Consider the following 18,199-nt stretch of genomic DNA (forward strand, 5'->3'; position numbering starts at 1 on the left):
CATGATGCCGGGTGTTGGCCCTGTGTGCCTCGGTCGTATGCAGTCCTGATTGTGGCGCTCACCTGCACGGCGCCAAACACGCATACGACCATCATTGGCACCAAGGCAGAAGCGACTCTCATCGCTGAAGACGACACGTCTCCATTCGTCCCTCCATTCACGCCTGTCGCGACACCACTGGAGACGGGCTGCACGATGTTGGGGCGTGAGCGGAAGACGGCCTAACGGTGTGCGGGACCGTAGCCCAGCTTCATGGAGACGGTTGCGAATGGTCCTCGCCGATACCCCAGGAGCAACAGTGTCCCTAATTTGCTGGGAAGTGGCGGTGCGGTCCCCTACGGCACTGCGTAGGATCCTACGGTCTTGGCGTGCATCCGTGCGTCGCTGCGGTCCAGTCCCAGGTCGACGGGCACGTGCACCTTCCGCCGACCACTGGCGACAACATCGATGTACTGTGGAGACCTCACGCCCCACGTGTTGAGCAATTCGGCGGTACGTCCACCCGGCCTCCCGCATGCCCACTATACGCCCTCGCTCAAAGTCCGTCAACTGCACATACGGTTCACGTCCACGCTGTCGCGGCATGCTACCAGTGTTAAAGACTGCGATGGAGCTCCGTATGCCACGGCAAACTGGCTGACACTGACGGCGGCGGTGCACAAATGCTGCGCAGCTAGCGCCATTCGACGGCCAACACCGCGGTTCCTGGTGTGTCCGCTGTGCCGTGCGTGTGATCATTGCTTGTACAGCCCTCTCGCAGTGTCCGGAGCAAGTATGGTGGGTCTGACACACCGGTGTCAATGTGTTATTTTTTCCATTTCCAGGAGTGTATTTTCTCGACTCGCCTGATCCACCAGCTGAACAAAATCATCTGTTGACACTCGCTTCCTCCCCTGACCGCCTGCATCATGGACGTCTTTACGAACTGCTTCAAAGTTCGTGCACTATTGCCTCACTTTACTGTCACACATGACAGTTACGTTATGTGGGCTCCATGAAATGAGGCGGAACCCCTCAGCATGAAGAACTCGGATGACAGCACGCACTTCCCCCTTGGTGCGAGATTATTGTCCTGAGAATCTCAAAGTACTTACAGTGCACTCAGAACTGAAAAGGGTGCTGTGGCGGACATACTAGAGACACTCCGCATCTCATCTGCGGAAAAGCTTCGTCGTTCTATCACTGTGGCTTAAATCCTCGATTGATCGGACCTTGGAAAAAAATCGCCTTCGTATGTATACATCCCGTGACTCTGTGTAAACACATAAGTAATTAACTATCAATTTTAATGATTTCTGTGACGATATTGACACCACTGAAAACACTGTAGCTCAGAGGATCTTCTGATAAATTCTGTTATGAGCTATGGCTAGATGATAGAGGAGTACGGAAACAAATAAGTAAACTTCTGTTGTGTAACAACGGTAGAAACTATTTTACATCGTAGTGGGTCGCATAATTAAAATATTAAAAGGCCACGTACAAGTTAATATAATTTATTATTCTTTACAAAAATTATCATTTCTTACAAAACTAATAGTTATTGTACTATTACTATCAGAAATATGGCATTCTTGATGAACATTACCTCTATAATCAAAATCTGTCTCTTTACCAGAAGCAGATTTACTTCTTGCATGGAAAATTTGTACAAAACTAGTTTATAAATGTACAAAATAAATTAATATAAATTATAGTCAGCATGAATTTTGTTGTATATTTTTTCAGCGGTTCCAAATTACGTAGTTATACATAGAGACTGACTGGGTAGATATAAGTGGTTGTAAATGTAAATTATGCAGTTGGCAAATAAGGTACTACGTAGCAAGTAATTTGCCGAATAATAATCTCATACTGCTAATAGTATGCTCTAAAGAAAAACACTGTAAAACAAAGCTTGTAATTTCAGTTATTCAGTCCATTTGTTCTTAAAGATATTATTCAAGTGACATTACTTGCACACGAAATAATAAATTTCATTAATTGAAAAGTTGCTGCTTGCACTACACCTGGTTTTCTGCAAAAATAGGTAAAGTCTGTTTGCTCTTGTGGCCCCTTTTGACGAATGTTGATCTACTTCAAGATGACCGTATAAATGTGGTGTAACAACCAAGAATAAGAAATTGTCGAAATTTTCTTTATCAGAAATATTACTAAGTCCGATGATAGCCCACCAGGTAATTTAAGCAAATATTGAAAACTGGACGTTCATTAAAAGATCAGAGAGACAGCACTAGTTTGTGAACCGAACAGAACTTCACGAACACACCAGAGTAGGTGCGCAACTCTGTCACTAGAATTGCCTGTTTTCCCCTTTCATAACGTTATTTATCTTTGGTGTGATCAGGAGTAATGAATCATGCACTAATAATTCAGAAGGCACACGGGGTATGAAATTAGCGAAGTACAGCGTAAAACGAAATATTCCAGAAACCAAAAGTGAGAAGAAGTAGTACAGTATAATCAGAAGTAGCAATGTACGTTGTTTCCCTCACAGTCAATTTTTTTCTTTGTTCTACTCTGCATTACCAGAACTACATGTACGTTACCAACATAAAATTCATGGTGAATTCATGGTGATTTTATTATTTACATGATACCAATGAACATCCTGAAATGTATGTATAAAAGTTGCAAATATTAAATCATATCAGATTTTTTTTTAATCTGCTGAAAGTTTACAGTGAACCTTTTCAACAGATTTCAGGACTACTTCATTTAACGAAGAACTGAGAACATCGTTCACTATTGTTTGAATGTACACGATCAAAAATGACATTTGTCATATTCCAGCCAGCTCGTGAAAAGAACGTCTCTTAAGCCTAAGTATGGAGTCAAATAGTTCTTTATATGCGTGCTGTTCGCAGAATTGATACATGAAGTTTCAGAAGCTTTGTACATTCGATTCACCTTTTCTCGAAGTAGTAGTTCATAGTCCAGCGCAAGTTGTTCTTGTATAACGCTGCAAAAGTTATTATACTATGAAAGTTATTGTGTAACTGAAGTTTTAAGTTGTCCTGTAATCACTTCAGACAAATAACTTTTATGAAAGTTATAGAACAAAGCACAAATTTCAGTTTCTCTGAGAAATATCCCTTCCACGAAGAAACCACCGTCACTTGCATTTAAACTGTTCATTGCACATAACCATGAAAGATATGTCTCTTGTCTCTGTTATTGCTGCTTGTGCTGTTTCTTGTACGTGCGTCGGTAGAAAGAACCAAAGAGGTAGAGGAAGTACAAAGCATTGACTCCCAGCAGCACGACGATGGCTTTGGGGTAATTGCAGTCGTAGATGAGCAGCTGTATGTTGTGCAGGAATACGATAACGAACTGCACCTGTAACAAGGGGAGACAACCATTAAATGCGTGAACTCTATCAAGTCTACATTATTAATTCTTATCAACGTAACTAATAAACTGTAGCAGCTGGCTGTCAGCATTTTTACTGAAAATGAACGCTAGGAAAAAAATTACCTGGTAGATTATCAGTAGCAATAAATAAAATTCCCAATGATTCTGCATAAGCTTATGTAGTGTAATTCTACAACTAATCTTCTGTTGAGGACACTAACAGTCCTACATCGAATTCCAATCTTATTCTTTGGGACCATGAATTTTAGGATAGAAACCAAAACTAGTTTATACAGACGGTGACGCTGCTTTTAGAACTTAAGGTAGATGTACTCCACATGATCAGTGTCTTATACAGAGTGGTGCAGATGCTTTAAAATCTAATTTTATGCAGTCCGACTATTCATGATATGGCCCCTCTTCGCAGAGCAAGGCAGTAGAATCAACTGAGTTGGAGGATGCCCTGGGTAACAGCAGAAATCGTTAGTGACACTCTGAATTCAATATTGCGAACAGAAAGAACTTCTGAAATGGCCATGATGCAAACAACACGTAAATTACAACACTAAGGGCACACAGAGACTAGAAGAAGGATCTGTATAGCCACTAAATGTCCAGCTGAAGCCAGGATTCGTAACATCTAATTTAGCACGGGCGTGGTGGAAGATTGGATTTTTTATATATATATATATATATATATATATATATAATTTTTTCCTTGTATTCCTTTTGGTATTGTTTATTATGGATGCGCTTAGTTTACAAGGTTACATACCCGATTCCAAAGAACACTCATACTATATGAAGCTTGGCTAGAATAGGGTGACGATATTACGATCCGTGGCTAAGAAATTTCTCACGCATTGTTCTATTCACTACGTCTTTCAGTGAAGCACATTTCGAAATAATTACTTCCGTAGTCGATATAAAGCTATGTAAAGCGTTTTAGTCGCAGTTTGCAAACAATACAACCTCAACGACTTGACAGACTGTCTGACTTCGAGGTTAACAGTTGTCTAAGGCGATCAGGATTCGGTGTCTCCTTTGTCCACACAATCTGTTTTGAACAACACTATAGGAAAAGTTTAGTGGTGTAATATCAGCTCAGGCAAAGGTTCATCTCTTTCCTTTGCCTTCGTCGTGATACACGGCATGAATTGCTCATAAACGGATTCCACCGTGTGTGGTGGAACGCCATCATGTTGAAACCACAGCCTGCAGTGGTCCAACACTGGCACTTCATCAACTATGGAAATTCGTTTTGGAGGAAGTGAGAGTAGGGCTCCCATCAAATTACTACCAAGCAATTGGGACCGCTGAGATAACTGCTGGCGAGTCCAATCAATATGTTTATGACCCATTGTGATGTACACTCTGGAGGTTATCCATACACAGTATTTGTTGTGATGATTAACAACTCGGTTGGCTTAAATAGTTATTAGTCGGGAAATTGGATATATGTGCTACGTAAGCTACGTGGTATTGTCCACATTGTGTAAGGTTCTCCGACTAAGCCGCGTATCAAAATCGTAACCTTCGATGTCTTGTTATATGAAACTGACGGGCGTGCAGCATCACAATATAAGAGACGCCCGGGCTGAGTTGTCAGTCTATGTGCTGATGTGTGGGCTATGTCGAATAGCGCCAAACAGAAGCCGTTAATTTTGACTGACAAACTGTTGTATGATCGGTTGCAAGCCGTGCCCTTCCCTGTTACGCACTTTCATACAGGCGTCGTTTACACCGAGACGACAACTTTCCGTCCGGATGGCGTTCGTGATACAACCGTTGGACCTCTAATACCATTCCTCTCGGTTCTCAATAACACAGTAATATATCAACGTACTTCATTCAACTTCCTCGCATAAACTGTGGGCTATGATATCAATAAAAGAATAAATGTCATGCAGCTAAGTGCGTAGCATCAATCTAGTGCAATAGTTTCAACTGAAAATCCATAGCCTTTCGTTTCCTTAAAAAAAAACTGTAAACGACTACACGCTCTGCATTAATATGCCAAAGATTTTTCTGCACACTCTACATCATTTTCTAAGTCCAAGTGTGACGAAAATGACATTACAGTGGTCGATATTTCTCCAGAAAATACTGTTATATTTGCTGATGTGTGAGAAGCAACTGCAGCTATAAACACATTATTTATATCTGATCATTTTGTGTGTTCATTTGTGCTTTCAATATTTAGCTACTGATATCGTGCTCTTCTCTAGCCAGTAAAATGCAAGTTCTCATTTTTTCCAAAAATCATTGTGCCGTCCCAGCAACAACTGTGTCGTAAACAAAAAGAAAAAAACTTGGAACGAGAAGTGTATCTCGCAACGAAATAAATGCATACGAACCTTGTGTGTTTCTCCGACCGCATAGGTGGCGTAAAATTCTCCTGTTTTATAGCAAACATTAAATTTAATCTTAGTATGAAGGAGTAAACTCCTTAAATGTAATAACTTCTGTTGTTGTGGTCTTCAGTCCTGAGACTGGTTTGATGCAGCTCTCCATGCTACTCTATCCTGTGCAAGCTTCTTCATCTCCCATCAACTACTGCAACCTGCATCCTTCTGAATCTGCTTAGTGTATTCATCTCTTGGTCTCCCTCTACGATTTTTACCCTCCACGCTGCCCTCCAATACTAAATTGGTGATCCCTTGATGCCTCAGAACATGTCCTACCAACCGATCCCTTCTTCTAGTCAAGTTGGGCCACAAACTCCTCTTCTCCCCAATCCTATTCAGTACCTCCTAAATTAGTTATGTGATCTACCCATCTAATCTTCAGCATTCTTCTGTAGCACCACATTTCAAAAGCTTCTATTCTCTTCTTGTCCACACTATTTATCGTCCATGTTTCACTTCCATACATGGCTACAATCCATACAAATACTTTCAGAAACGACTTCCTGACACTTAAATCTATACTCGATGTTAACAAATCTCTCTTCTTCAGAAACGCTTTCCTTGCCATTGCCAGTCTACATTTTATATCCTCTCTACTTCGACCATCATCAGTTATTTTGCTCCCCAAATAGCAAAACTCCTTTACTACTTTAAGTATCTCATTTCCTAATCTAATTCCCGCAGCGTCACCCGACTTAACTCGACTACGTTCCATTCTCGTTTTGCTTTTGTTGATGTTCATCTTATATCCTCCTTTCAAGACACTATCCATTCCGTTCAACTGCTCTTCCAAGTCCTTTGCTGTCTCTGACAGAATTACAATGTCGTCGGGAAACCTCAAAGTTTTTATTTTTTCTCCATGGATTTTATCACCTACTCCGAATTTTTCTTTTGTTTCCTTTACTGCTTGCTCAATATACAGATTGAATAGCATCGGGGAGAGGCTACAACCCTGTCTCACTCCCTTCTCAACCACTGCTTCCCTTTCATGCCCCTCGACTCTTATTATAACTGCCATCTGGTTTATGTACAAATTGTAAATAGCCTTTCGTTCCCTGTATTTTACCCCTGCCACCTTCAGAATTTGAAAGAAAGTATTCCAGTCAACATTGTCAAAAGCTTTCTCTAAGACTACAAATGCTACAAACGTAGGTTTGTCTTTCCTTAATCTAGCTTATAAGATAAGTCGTAGGGTCAGTATTGCCTCACGTCTTCCAATATTTCTACGGAATCCGAACTGATCTTCCCCGAGGTCGGCTTCTACTAGTTTTTCCATTTGTCTGTAAAGAATTCGCGTTAGTATTTTGCAGCCGTGACTTATTAAACTGAGAGTTCGGTAATTTTCACATCTGTCAACACCTGCTTTCTTTGGGATTGGAATTATTATATTCTTCTTGAAGTCTGAGGGTATTTCGCCTGTCTCATACATCTTGCTCACCAGATGGTAGAGTTTTGTCAGGACTGGCACTCCCCAGGCCGTCAGTAGTTCTAATGGAATGTTGTCTACTCCCGGGGCCTTGTTTCGGCTTAGGTCTTTCAGTGCTCTGTCAAACTCTTCACGCAGTATCATATCTCCCATTTCATCTTCATCTACATCCTCTTCCATTTCCATAATATTGTCCTCAATTACATCGCCCTTGTATAAACCCTCTATATACTCCTTCCACCTTTCTGCTTTCCCTTCTTTGGTTAGAACTGGGTTTCCATCTGAGCTCTTGATATTTATATAAGAGGTTCTCTTTTCTCCAAAGGTCTCTTTAATTTTCCTGTAGGCAGTATCTATCTTACCCCTAGTGAGACAAGCCTCTACATCCTTACATTTGTCCTCTAGCCATCCCTGCTTAGCCATTTTGCACTCCCTGTCGATCTCATTTTTGAGACGTTTGTATGCCTTTCCGCCTGCTTCATTTACTGCATTTTTATATTTTCTATTTCATCAATTAAATTCAACATTTCTTCTGTTACCCAAGGATTTCTACTAGCCCTCGTCTTTTTACCTACTTTATCTTCTGCTGCCTTCACTACTTCATCCCTCAAAGCTACCCATTCTTCTTCTACTGTATTTCTTTCCCCCATTCCTGTCAATTGTTCCTTATGCTGTCCTTGAAACTCTGTAGAACCTCTGGTTCTTTCAGTTTATCCAGGTCCCACCTCCTTAAATTCCCACCAAAAAGGTGGGAATAACTTTTATGCAATTAATGAGGGAGAAGAACGCTCCTAGATTGTTCTTCTCTCCCTCTCTCCTCGCTTGTTTCTAGTAATAGGATGCAGACATATTGTACCGCGAAGATTAGTGGTTGTTAATATAGTACGTTAAAGCTTATATGTGAGTTATTTCAAGGTACAGTGAGCGCTCTGTCATGTTCCTTGCACTGAATTAATTTTTCTCAAGACGTTTACCGCTCCACGATTTTAGCGGCCGCTGCTTCAACGCACGCCATTACGCGTCGACCTATAAAGCGAAATCATAGCGGAAGCGCAGAGATCGCCCGCTTTAACATTCAACAAACTTTTTTTTCACGGCAATGAGCCGCAATGGAGAGCAACATTAGTTTTAAGATTTTACATTTTAGCATACGCCGAGAGCCAGGATTCGACTACCACAACCTGGGTTCACAATAATTTCAGTATTTGAGCCCATGCTCTTAAAGTACAAATATTTTCATTTAGAAGTTATATTCTTGGAAGTAAATCAGTCCATTATGTTTGCTGATTTTACTGCTCCGTTGCGAGTTACGTAAAAGTAAAACCAATTTAGCAATAATTTTCTAAAATAGTTAAATAACTCAACAGTCAAAAATCAAAGTGTATATTTAAATCTCTTTCAATTATAGATTTCAAGTAAAAATCATTTACATTTCTTACATATTGGACCACACAATTACATTCACGCGTGTTTTTAAAGACATCAAACAAATGAGAAAAATATAAATAAATAAATATACTCCTCTCGAAGGGCCACTTCATCATCACGACGCAATACCTGTATGTCACTGAATTAAAATTACCAGTTTCCGTCAAACAGACCATCCTCAAGTATATTTTAAATCTGAAGACGGTCCGTTCTCTCACTAAAACTCGTAATTATAATGAAGTGACGTACAGCTGTTGTGTCCAGCCATAATTTTTCAGAAATATGTAAAAGCTGTAAATCACCGACTCCTTGCTAATATGTCCTTATATTATCCCGGGCTAAGGTAACGGACCTATGCTTGCTACAATTATTGCCTAAAGGCATGGGTTGCATAAGACTAGACTGAAAGGATCATTCTGAATAGTACGGCAGTAGGATGATTTACAGACTGTAGAAAGTTTCTTTTTTATTACACGAAGAGCGGAACGAAGCTCAGGCTATATTAACTGAACTGGGCTAAAAATGTGTTTCATGTCATTACATGGAAGTTCTTCCAGAATCTCGACAAAGCAGAGCAACTACCCCACACAAAAAAGATCTATCACATCGCATTCATCTAATAATTTATATTTCACTTATTTATTTTACTTTTAAAGGAACAGTTACTTACTTATAAATAAAATACAGCTATCTGCAGCGACGTCGGAAGCTTAACATCATTTTCACAAATGAACATTTTGTAAATATGTACTGCTTTATGCGTTCAGAATTTATTCCCTACAAATCTCCTTCATTAGATGAGTCATTCGATATTTTCAATTAAAATTAACTTCATATTCATGCAAGAAATATGAAGATGTTTTACTAAAATTTTCCGTAAAGTCAAGGCGCACGATTTTCGGAAGAAATTGATCGTCGTGTCGAAGGTTTATATGAAAATATGATACGATGTCTCATTTCAGCTACTTTTACAAACTATTAACAGGGTAGGTACAAGCTATTTACAATGTCTGAAGTCGTTGCTGGTAGAAAACACAGTCATATTAAGGGGAGCAATTAATATCCCTGTCAGATAGATTAAAATGAATCTTTTGTCAATAACTAAGAGTTATAAATTGTTAAATGGTTTACATTTTTTGTGTTGTTTAGCAAGCGAGATGAAATCTACAAAGTTAAGACGCCTTAAAGAAGCTGTGGGAAGCGGAACGGCGGAGCGAGTGGCTGTGAGGTTGCGGTGTGTATTTCGTGTTGGTGCTTTGACTTCCCTCTGCCAGATTCATCCTGGTGTCTCCCAGGTGCACTCAAATTGCTGCAGTAATAAGTTTCTGGAAATTAGTTTCTCTCTGGAAGTTACAGGCCTACCGTCGAGACGTGCTCACCACAATATTTCCGTTCTCGCGCGAGAGGTCACGAGAGGGGAAAAATAGGCTTTACCGTCAACCCCATCTAAAGCAAGATGAAACTTTTATTCGCACCTCGGTTTATTAGCCGAAAATGTGAAGGCAGAGGCGAGAGAAACAGCGCTTCGTTTGTACTTGTGTTTCATTATTTAACTAATTAAATGTTGTATACATTTACTGAAAACTATGTAGTACGAAAAAGTAACCTGAAAAATAATTTTAAACAGATGAATTTATTTAAATTTAATGAAATAAAAGGAATGGGTCTATTATGATGAAAGCAATGTAGGTGTACTGAAGTGAGATGATATCACAGCATAAGTATTGAAAGAGCGATATAACGAAAAGGACTTGACAGTTGACAATTTATACCAAACAAGGACACAAAACCAGTGTAAATTTCCTATTGACACGACTTATTCAACCTTACGTCTATTACATCTATTGGTGTGAATGAATGGAAACTAAGCTCTTCCATTTTGGGGGACAAAATACATGTTTAACTGTGATTTTTGCAAGAGTTTCGTTAAGTTTGTAATGTATAATTTTCAGTATCGACGCTTCCCATACTGGTGTTGGTTAGCCATCTGTATTTCAGATAATCGCTGATGCCATTCACGTCTCACAACAGAAAGTAGAAGTTCCTCGTACGACCAATTTCAACTTTAAAAACAATTTCTCATACAATGGGACTACCTTGATGGTTTATACTGAAAGGTTACGTTAAAAAGATCACCTGTTTTATGAATAGCATCCCCTCCCTCCCAAATAGAGAGCTGGCCATCGAAAGGAAGTTAACACTGCAAAGAAATGCAACGATGTCTCGTATAGCATATATGTGGTTCATCAGCTCTCCCTAACTGGTTATGCTTTGCATACCTGGTAAATCTGAGCGTCTCATACAGTCAAGGTAACTACTTAAAGTAAGCAACTTCCATTCCCACAGACGGGGTTAGTTGCATTAGTAACTTACATACGTAAATAACTAACTTTGAGACCGTAATTTATGACAGCACGTGTCAGCAAATGCTTTAGGTTATGTCACACACTCTCCACCTTCTATCTACTTAAAAACACTAAAAATCGTCATTGTAAGAAAAGTTAACTATTCACCATGAAAGTCAAAGTGTACATCGAAAAATTACTTTAGGCCGATTTTTCGTACCAGAATTTATAGCTTGTAATTCATGTAGTCTGTTGGTTGATGTAATTGTCTGGCAATATGTAACAGATACAGAAATAGCGAAACACATTACGCATCCATGGATCACGATTCTAACGCAAGAGAAGGAAGCTAGTATGCTTATTGCAGCGTGTCCACATAAAATATCACGCTTCTACAATTATTAACGACTCATATACAAGTACAAATGAAATGGTTCACAATATATAAAACCAATTTGTCGGTTTAATATGCTATTTATGTCATACTTAAAGTAAAGCAATAATTCCAGGTAAGTCTAGTTTCTGTATTACAGTTCATTCTTTATACAATATTTCGATATTTGTAAACAAATAGCAGTACCCGAGGAATTTAGCTACTATTTTGTTGTAATAGCCACGTGCAAATTCACCATCAGTTACGTGGCAGTGAGAACTAAACATGTCTATGATACTAGTCATATTTCACGTCTGTGTTACTTAGTGCACGTGATTTCTATGGAAGCAGAACCTTAATAATGCGAAAATAGTTGTACAACACTTGTGAAACAATAATATATTGAGGATTACAGCCTATTTCAATTATACATTTCTTGTGCGTAACCGTCCGTGATTTTAGTTTGAAAATATATTGCGACAGAAAGAAAGATTAAGAGGTAACCGTTACAGAGATGCCAGAATACTAACTCTCCGGGTGACAGATGAATAATATCTTTGTTGGCAATTGAGGAATGAAAATTATACGGCAAAAATTACAGAAATATGTTACAAGTTGGTAACTTATTGACGAAAATTTGATTAAAGTAGACATTACTTTATATGGCCACAAAATTGCTGTAACAGGAGTCTATGCAATAAGTTAATATGAACCAAATCGTAACAAAGATGTCTTTAACAAACTGGATGGCGTAGCGGAGAGGAAAATAGGAAATAAAAGAAAAGTGATTATTGCTGGAGATTTCAATAGTAGAACAAGGAGACAAGTGAGAAATTAAGTAGTAGGACCATATGGAGAAAATGCAGTAAATGATAATGACATAAAATTAATTAACGCATCTGAATAAAATTCTCTATAAATTATAAACGGTTTTTGTCTGCATTAAGACAGTCATAAATATACGCGGCTTCAGAATACACTTCAATTAAAATCATTAATCGATTACACAATAATTAGAAAAAACAGCCTTAAAAACACAAGACGTCAGAGAATACAGAAGAGTGATCCATAGTGAGCATTAAATTGTGTTTACAGGTGTATATATGACAAGTAAAGAAGATATTGTTGATAATGATGAAGACTTCAAAACTGAAACAAAACTTCAAAAGTATATTGTAAATAGCCTAAAGAATGAAAGTACAATATTTATTCGGAGAAAAATTAGTGAAAGATTAGCTCGAACAAAAATTTAATAGTCCACAAACAGAATATAAATACAATGTTAATAGTTTACATATGAAGCCAAAGAAGTTCTAGATAAACCAATTAATTGCAAGAGAACAAAATCATTATGTTATTTTGATTCAAATATAGAGAAAGAAGTTACAAGTATAGAAATAAAAATATTTAAAATGGTTACAATACAAAATATTCAGGACAAACTAGAATCAATAGTGCAAAAAACGAAAACTAGAAAAATGGCGAAAGAAATGAGACTTGTGAACAGGCTTAAAAGAAAAGTGGACCTTTTTGGGGGAAGAAGCAGCTCAGAAGCATGGAGGATATTGATAATATTGATGAAATCTCTAAAGAAAGACGAAATTAATTGTGTTCGTTTAAGAGATGGGAAATGTTTTGGGAATTATTGACAGAAAATAGGGAAGAACTTTTGGATACAATTAATAACGAAACAGAGATAACAGAAAATAATGAGAGCTTTTCTTTGAACACAGAAACAGTAAAAGATTTAATAAAAAGTTCAAAGAATGAGAAGCTATAGGAACTGAAGGAACCCTAACTGAACTGTTGAAATATGGAATTGATAAATTATGTGATGCTTGAGAAACATTTTTGAAAAATGTTTCAATGGTGAAGATGTCCCAAGGGACTGTAAAGTACGATTTATTCAGTTTGTAAGTAATGAAAAAGAATATGAATAAGAATCACATAGGAATAACGGTGGCAAATACATTTAGCAGAATTTATGGTAGAATTATTAAGCATTCTTAATCGAGGAATTTAAGGAAATCGAGGCTGAAGAAGAAGTTGACTTCAGGGTGGAAAATCAACTGTACACCATATACTTCGTTTGCAAAAACGTACTTGACAAAGTTTTCGAAATCAGCCCTTTCACTTGGTATTTGTAGACATAGAAAAAGGCTATGACAATATACACTCCTGGAAATGGAAAAAAGAACACATTGACACCGGTGTGTCAGACCCACCATACTTGCTCCGGACACTGCGAGAGGGCTGTACAAGCAATGATCACACGCACGGCACGGCGGACACACCAGGAACCGCGGTGTTGGCCGTCGAATGGCGCTAGCTGCGCAGCATTTGTGCAACGCCGCCGTCAGTGTCAGCCAGTTTGCCGTGGCATACGGAGCTCCATCGCAGTCTTTAACACTGGTAGCATGCCGCGACAGCGTGGACGTGAACCGTATGTGCAGTTGACGGACTTTGAGCGAGGGCGTATAGTGGGCATGCGGGAGGCCGGGTGGACGTACCGCCGAGTTGCTCAACACGTGGGGCGTGAGGTCTCCACAGTACATCGATGTTGTCGCCAGTGGTCGGCGGAAGGTGCACGTGCCCGTCGACCTGGGACCGGACCGCAGCGACGCACGGATGCACGCCAAGACCGTAGGATCCTACGCAGTGCCGTAGGGGACCGCACCTCCACTTCCCAGCAAATTAGGGACACTGTTGCTCCTGGGGTATCGGCGGGGACCATTCGCAACCGTCTCCATGAAGCTGGGCTACGGTCCCGCACACCGTTAAGCCGTTTTCCGCTCACGCCCCAACATCGTGCAGCCCGCCTCCAGTGGTGTTGCGACAGGCGTGAATGGAGGGACGAATGGTGACGTGTCGTCTTCAGCGATGAGAGTCGCTTCTGCCTTGGTGCCAGTGATGGTCGTATGCGTGTTTGGCGCCGTGCAGATGAGCGCCACAATCAGGACTGCATACGACCGAGGCACACAGGGCCAACACCCGGCATCATGGTGTGGGGAGCGATCTCCTACACTGGCCGTACACCACTGGTGATCGTCGAGGGGACACTGAATAGTGCACGGTACATCCAAACCGTCATCGAACCCATCGTTCTACCATTCCTAGACCGGCAAGGGAACTTGCTGTTCCAACAGGACAATGCACGTCCGCATGTATCCCGTGCCACCCAACGTGCTCTAGAAGGTGTAAGTCAACTACCCTGGCCAGCAAGATCTCCGGATCTGTCCCCCATTGAGCATGTTTGGGACTGGATGAAGCGTCGTCTCACGCGGTCTGCACGTCCAGCACGAACGCTGGTCCAACTGAGGCGCCAGGTGGAAATGGCATGGCAAGCCGTTCCACAGGACTACATCCAGCATCTCTACGCTCGTCTCCATGGGAGAATAGCAGCCTGCATTGCTGCGAAAGGTGGATATACACTGTACTAGTGCCGACATTGTGCATGCTCTGTTGCCTGTGTCTATGTGCCTGTGCTTCTGTCAGTGTGATCATGTGATGTATGTGACCCCAGGAATGTGTCAATAAAGTTTCCCCTTCCTGGGACAATGAATTCACGGTGTTCTTATTTCAGTTTTCAGGAGTGTACCTTCGTGCATATGGTGAAAAGTTTTAAAATAATATAATATTAATACTATAATAGATAAAGGCAATCCAGAACATTTATGGACAGTACTGTAGTCAGGGGCGCAGTGCATCACCAACAATTTATAAAATAGATGCAGAAAAAGAGTTTGGAAACTTGAAAGAAAAAATATAGAAACATGCGAATCACAATACGTTATAGTAGTATGTATCCTATATATTCCCTATAATTTGTTGATGACCAGCTAATTTTGTCACAAGTGGAAGACGACGTTGAATTAATTGACAATAAGAAATGGGGTCATCAGGTCAACATTAATAAAACAAAATATATGGTAAAAGGAAGATCAGATCAAGGTATTACACTGGAACAAGGGATGGGAACGATTACTCATGCTGAAGATTACAAATATCTGTGAGTAAAACTCATGCAAGATGGTAATCAAGATACGGAAATTAATTGAAGAACTAATGCAGAGAAATTTACTATCGTAACATTAAATTTTATTGTACTCGATCAACAGATTAGAAAGAAAAGAAAAATCTTCAAAGCAATTATTAGAAGCATTATGACATATGAACCAGAAGTATGGAGAGTTAAATCCCAAATAACGAGTATACTGATGGAAACTGAGATGGATTATAGGAGACAGTCTCATACGATAAGCAGGAGACAAAGGGTCAGAAATGAAATCAAGACTGTCACAAGATCAATTATTGATTTTCTGGAAGAAAGATATGGTGCAGACATATGAAAAGGATGTCAGAGGAGAGACTGCTACGATGGGTCATGGAATTTGAACCACCAAGAAGGAAGGAAAGGAGGGACCCCACCATCCACATGGATACAAGGAATTCAGACATTAATTAGAAGAAGAAAATTTATGGACACACACGGGTACAGATGGAGAATTTAAATTAAATTTGATATATAATCTTGGGTTATCGAGAAATTTAAATACATTGTAAAACTTGGAATGACAACAATCTTTGCTGGGGAACTCTCCTGGACTCATACCAGGAAACAGTGAAAATCTAAATCACAACGGCCGGACTAGGATGAAATAAGGCTCCTTGTGAATGAAGACTGTTTTATCTTAAGTATACTGGGTGTATTCCTGATTACGTACTCTCAAGTACGATCGATAAGCACAAAACTAGTGAAACAAGAACGATATGGAATGCTTAGTAAGTATTGCACCAACAGACGAAGATTCCAATGATACTTTTGAGTATCTATCACCAAACATTTTCAGTTAACACGTGCCCAGGCATAATTAACGGTTACTCGACACACAAGTTAGATGGAGCGATGTTCATTATACTCCGGAGATAACAATTCTTTGAATGTTAAAAAAAATTCACATTGTTGTTGTTGGTTACATCAAGGCCCATCATGATGAGTGATCGTGTCGCTTTGTACAAGATGTCCTCTACCTGCCTCAGTGCGATTGGCTAATCTGATCCGTGTCTATTGTTTTCGTAGAGTATTTAAGACCCCTGACAAGAGTTTTTCTTGCCTGCGACCTTGACAAGGATTCAAGAATTAACCGAATGTAGCAGACCGTTTATGGCTATCCAGATTGAATCACACATGCGATTACCACGGTTTCGGTCCTTTGAAAAAGGCCTTAAGGAATCGACGATTGCTGTCAGACGATGATATGCAGCAGGCAGTTACGGACTTCTTCGCGCAGCAGGACACGGTGGTTTACCAGACGAGTATCTCCACCCTGGTGCTTCGGTGGGGTGACTACCTCAATGCTGACGGCGATTTTACCTGACTGGCTTGCTGATTCTTGACTGTACGGCCTCCGAATGGAAACCTTTTGATCATTCCCTATACAATGTTTACATGGAATATGCTAGTGTAAGTACGGCATATTTTTTATGCCTCATCGTTAGAGGATGTGGGATAAATCACAGTACAAGCACTGGAGAAGCTTGTGCTGGACCTTCGTAAATATTTCGTAGTGCCTTAAAGCTATTTTTAAGAATTTATTTACATGTTACTATATGCGGATATTTATTGTGACCACGCTTACATAACGCTCTTCGGTAAACTACAAACGAAATATCGTCGGAAGAGAGCATTGCAGTTTATTAATTACGTGTTGCGCTGATCGTTATACGTTTTGCCACACTCTCAACGAATGTCTGCTATCCAGGCTGTTCGTCCAAAGTCACGGAAACAATACCGAGTCGTTTCTCTGGCTTCAGAAAGAGGTGTGGGAAACAATGTATTACATCCCCTCCGCTGGTGTTTGGACTGTCCGAATTTCATCTACATCTACATCTACATCTACATTTATACTCCGCAAGCAACCCAACGGTGTGTGGCGGAGGGCACTTTACGTGCCACTGTCAATACACCTCCCTTTCCTGTTCCAGTCGCGTATGGTTCGCGGGAAGAACGACTGTCTGAAAGCCTCCGTGCGCGCTCTAATCTCTCTAATTTTACATTCGTGATCTCCTCGGGAGGTGTAAGTAGGGGGAAGCAATATATTCGATACCTCATCCAGAAACGCACCCTCTCGATACCTGGGGAGCAAGCTACACCGCGATGCAGAGCGCCTCTCTTGCAGAGTCTGCCACTTGAGTTTGTTAAACATCTCCGTAACGCTATCACGGATACCAAATAACCCTGGGACGAAACGCGCCGCTCTTCTTTGGATCTTCCCTATCTCCTCCGTCAACCCGATCTGGTACAGATCCCACACTGATGAGCAATACTCAAGTATAGGTCGAACGAGTGTTTTGTAAGCCACCTCCTTTGTTGATGGACTACATTTTCTAAGGACTCTCCCAATGAATCTCAACCTGGTACCCGCCTTACCAACAATTAATTTTATATGATCGTTCCACTTCAAATCGTTCCGCACGCATACTCCCAGATATTTTACAGAAGTAACTGCTACCAGTGTTTATTCCGCTATCATATAATCATACAATAAAGGATCTTTCTTTCTATGTATTCGCAATACATTACATTTGTCTATGTTAAGGGTCAGTTGCCACTCCCTGCACCAAGTGCCTATCCGCTGCAGATCTTCCTGAATTTCGCTACAATTTTCTAATGCTGCAACTTCTCTGTATACTACAGCATTATCCGCGAAAAGCCGCATGGAACTTCCGACACTATCTACTAGGTCGTTTAAATATATTGTGAAAAGCAATGGTCCCATAACACTCCCCTGTGGCACGAAAGAGGTTACTTTAACGTCTGTAGACGTCTCTCCATTGATAACAACATGCTGTGTTCTGTTTGCTA

General features: G+C 40.2%; 1 protein-coding gene across 1 annotated transcript in view; it reads right to left on the minus strand.

Moving 5' to 3' along the window:
• Positions 1 to 1,572: 1,572 nt before the first annotated feature.
• The window catches only part of LOC124555167 (elongation of very long chain fatty acids protein AAEL008004-like), a 141,848-nt gene continuing 125,221 nt past the window's right edge, over positions 1,573 to 18,199 (minus strand). The window contains exon 8 of the mRNA XM_047128990.1: positions 1,573 to 3,339. Within this exon, the coding sequence (XP_046984946.1) occupies positions 3,175 to 3,339 (165 nt within the window). The 3' untranslated portion in view covers positions 1,573 to 3,174. The remainder of the gene's footprint in view (positions 3,340 to 18,199) is intronic.

Source organism: Schistocerca americana, chromosome X (assembly GCF_021461395.2).
Source record: "Schistocerca americana isolate TAMUIC-IGC-003095 chromosome X, iqSchAmer2.1, whole genome shotgun sequence".
NCBI classification, from domain to species: Eukaryota; Metazoa; Arthropoda; class Insecta; order Orthoptera; family Acrididae; genus Schistocerca; species Schistocerca americana.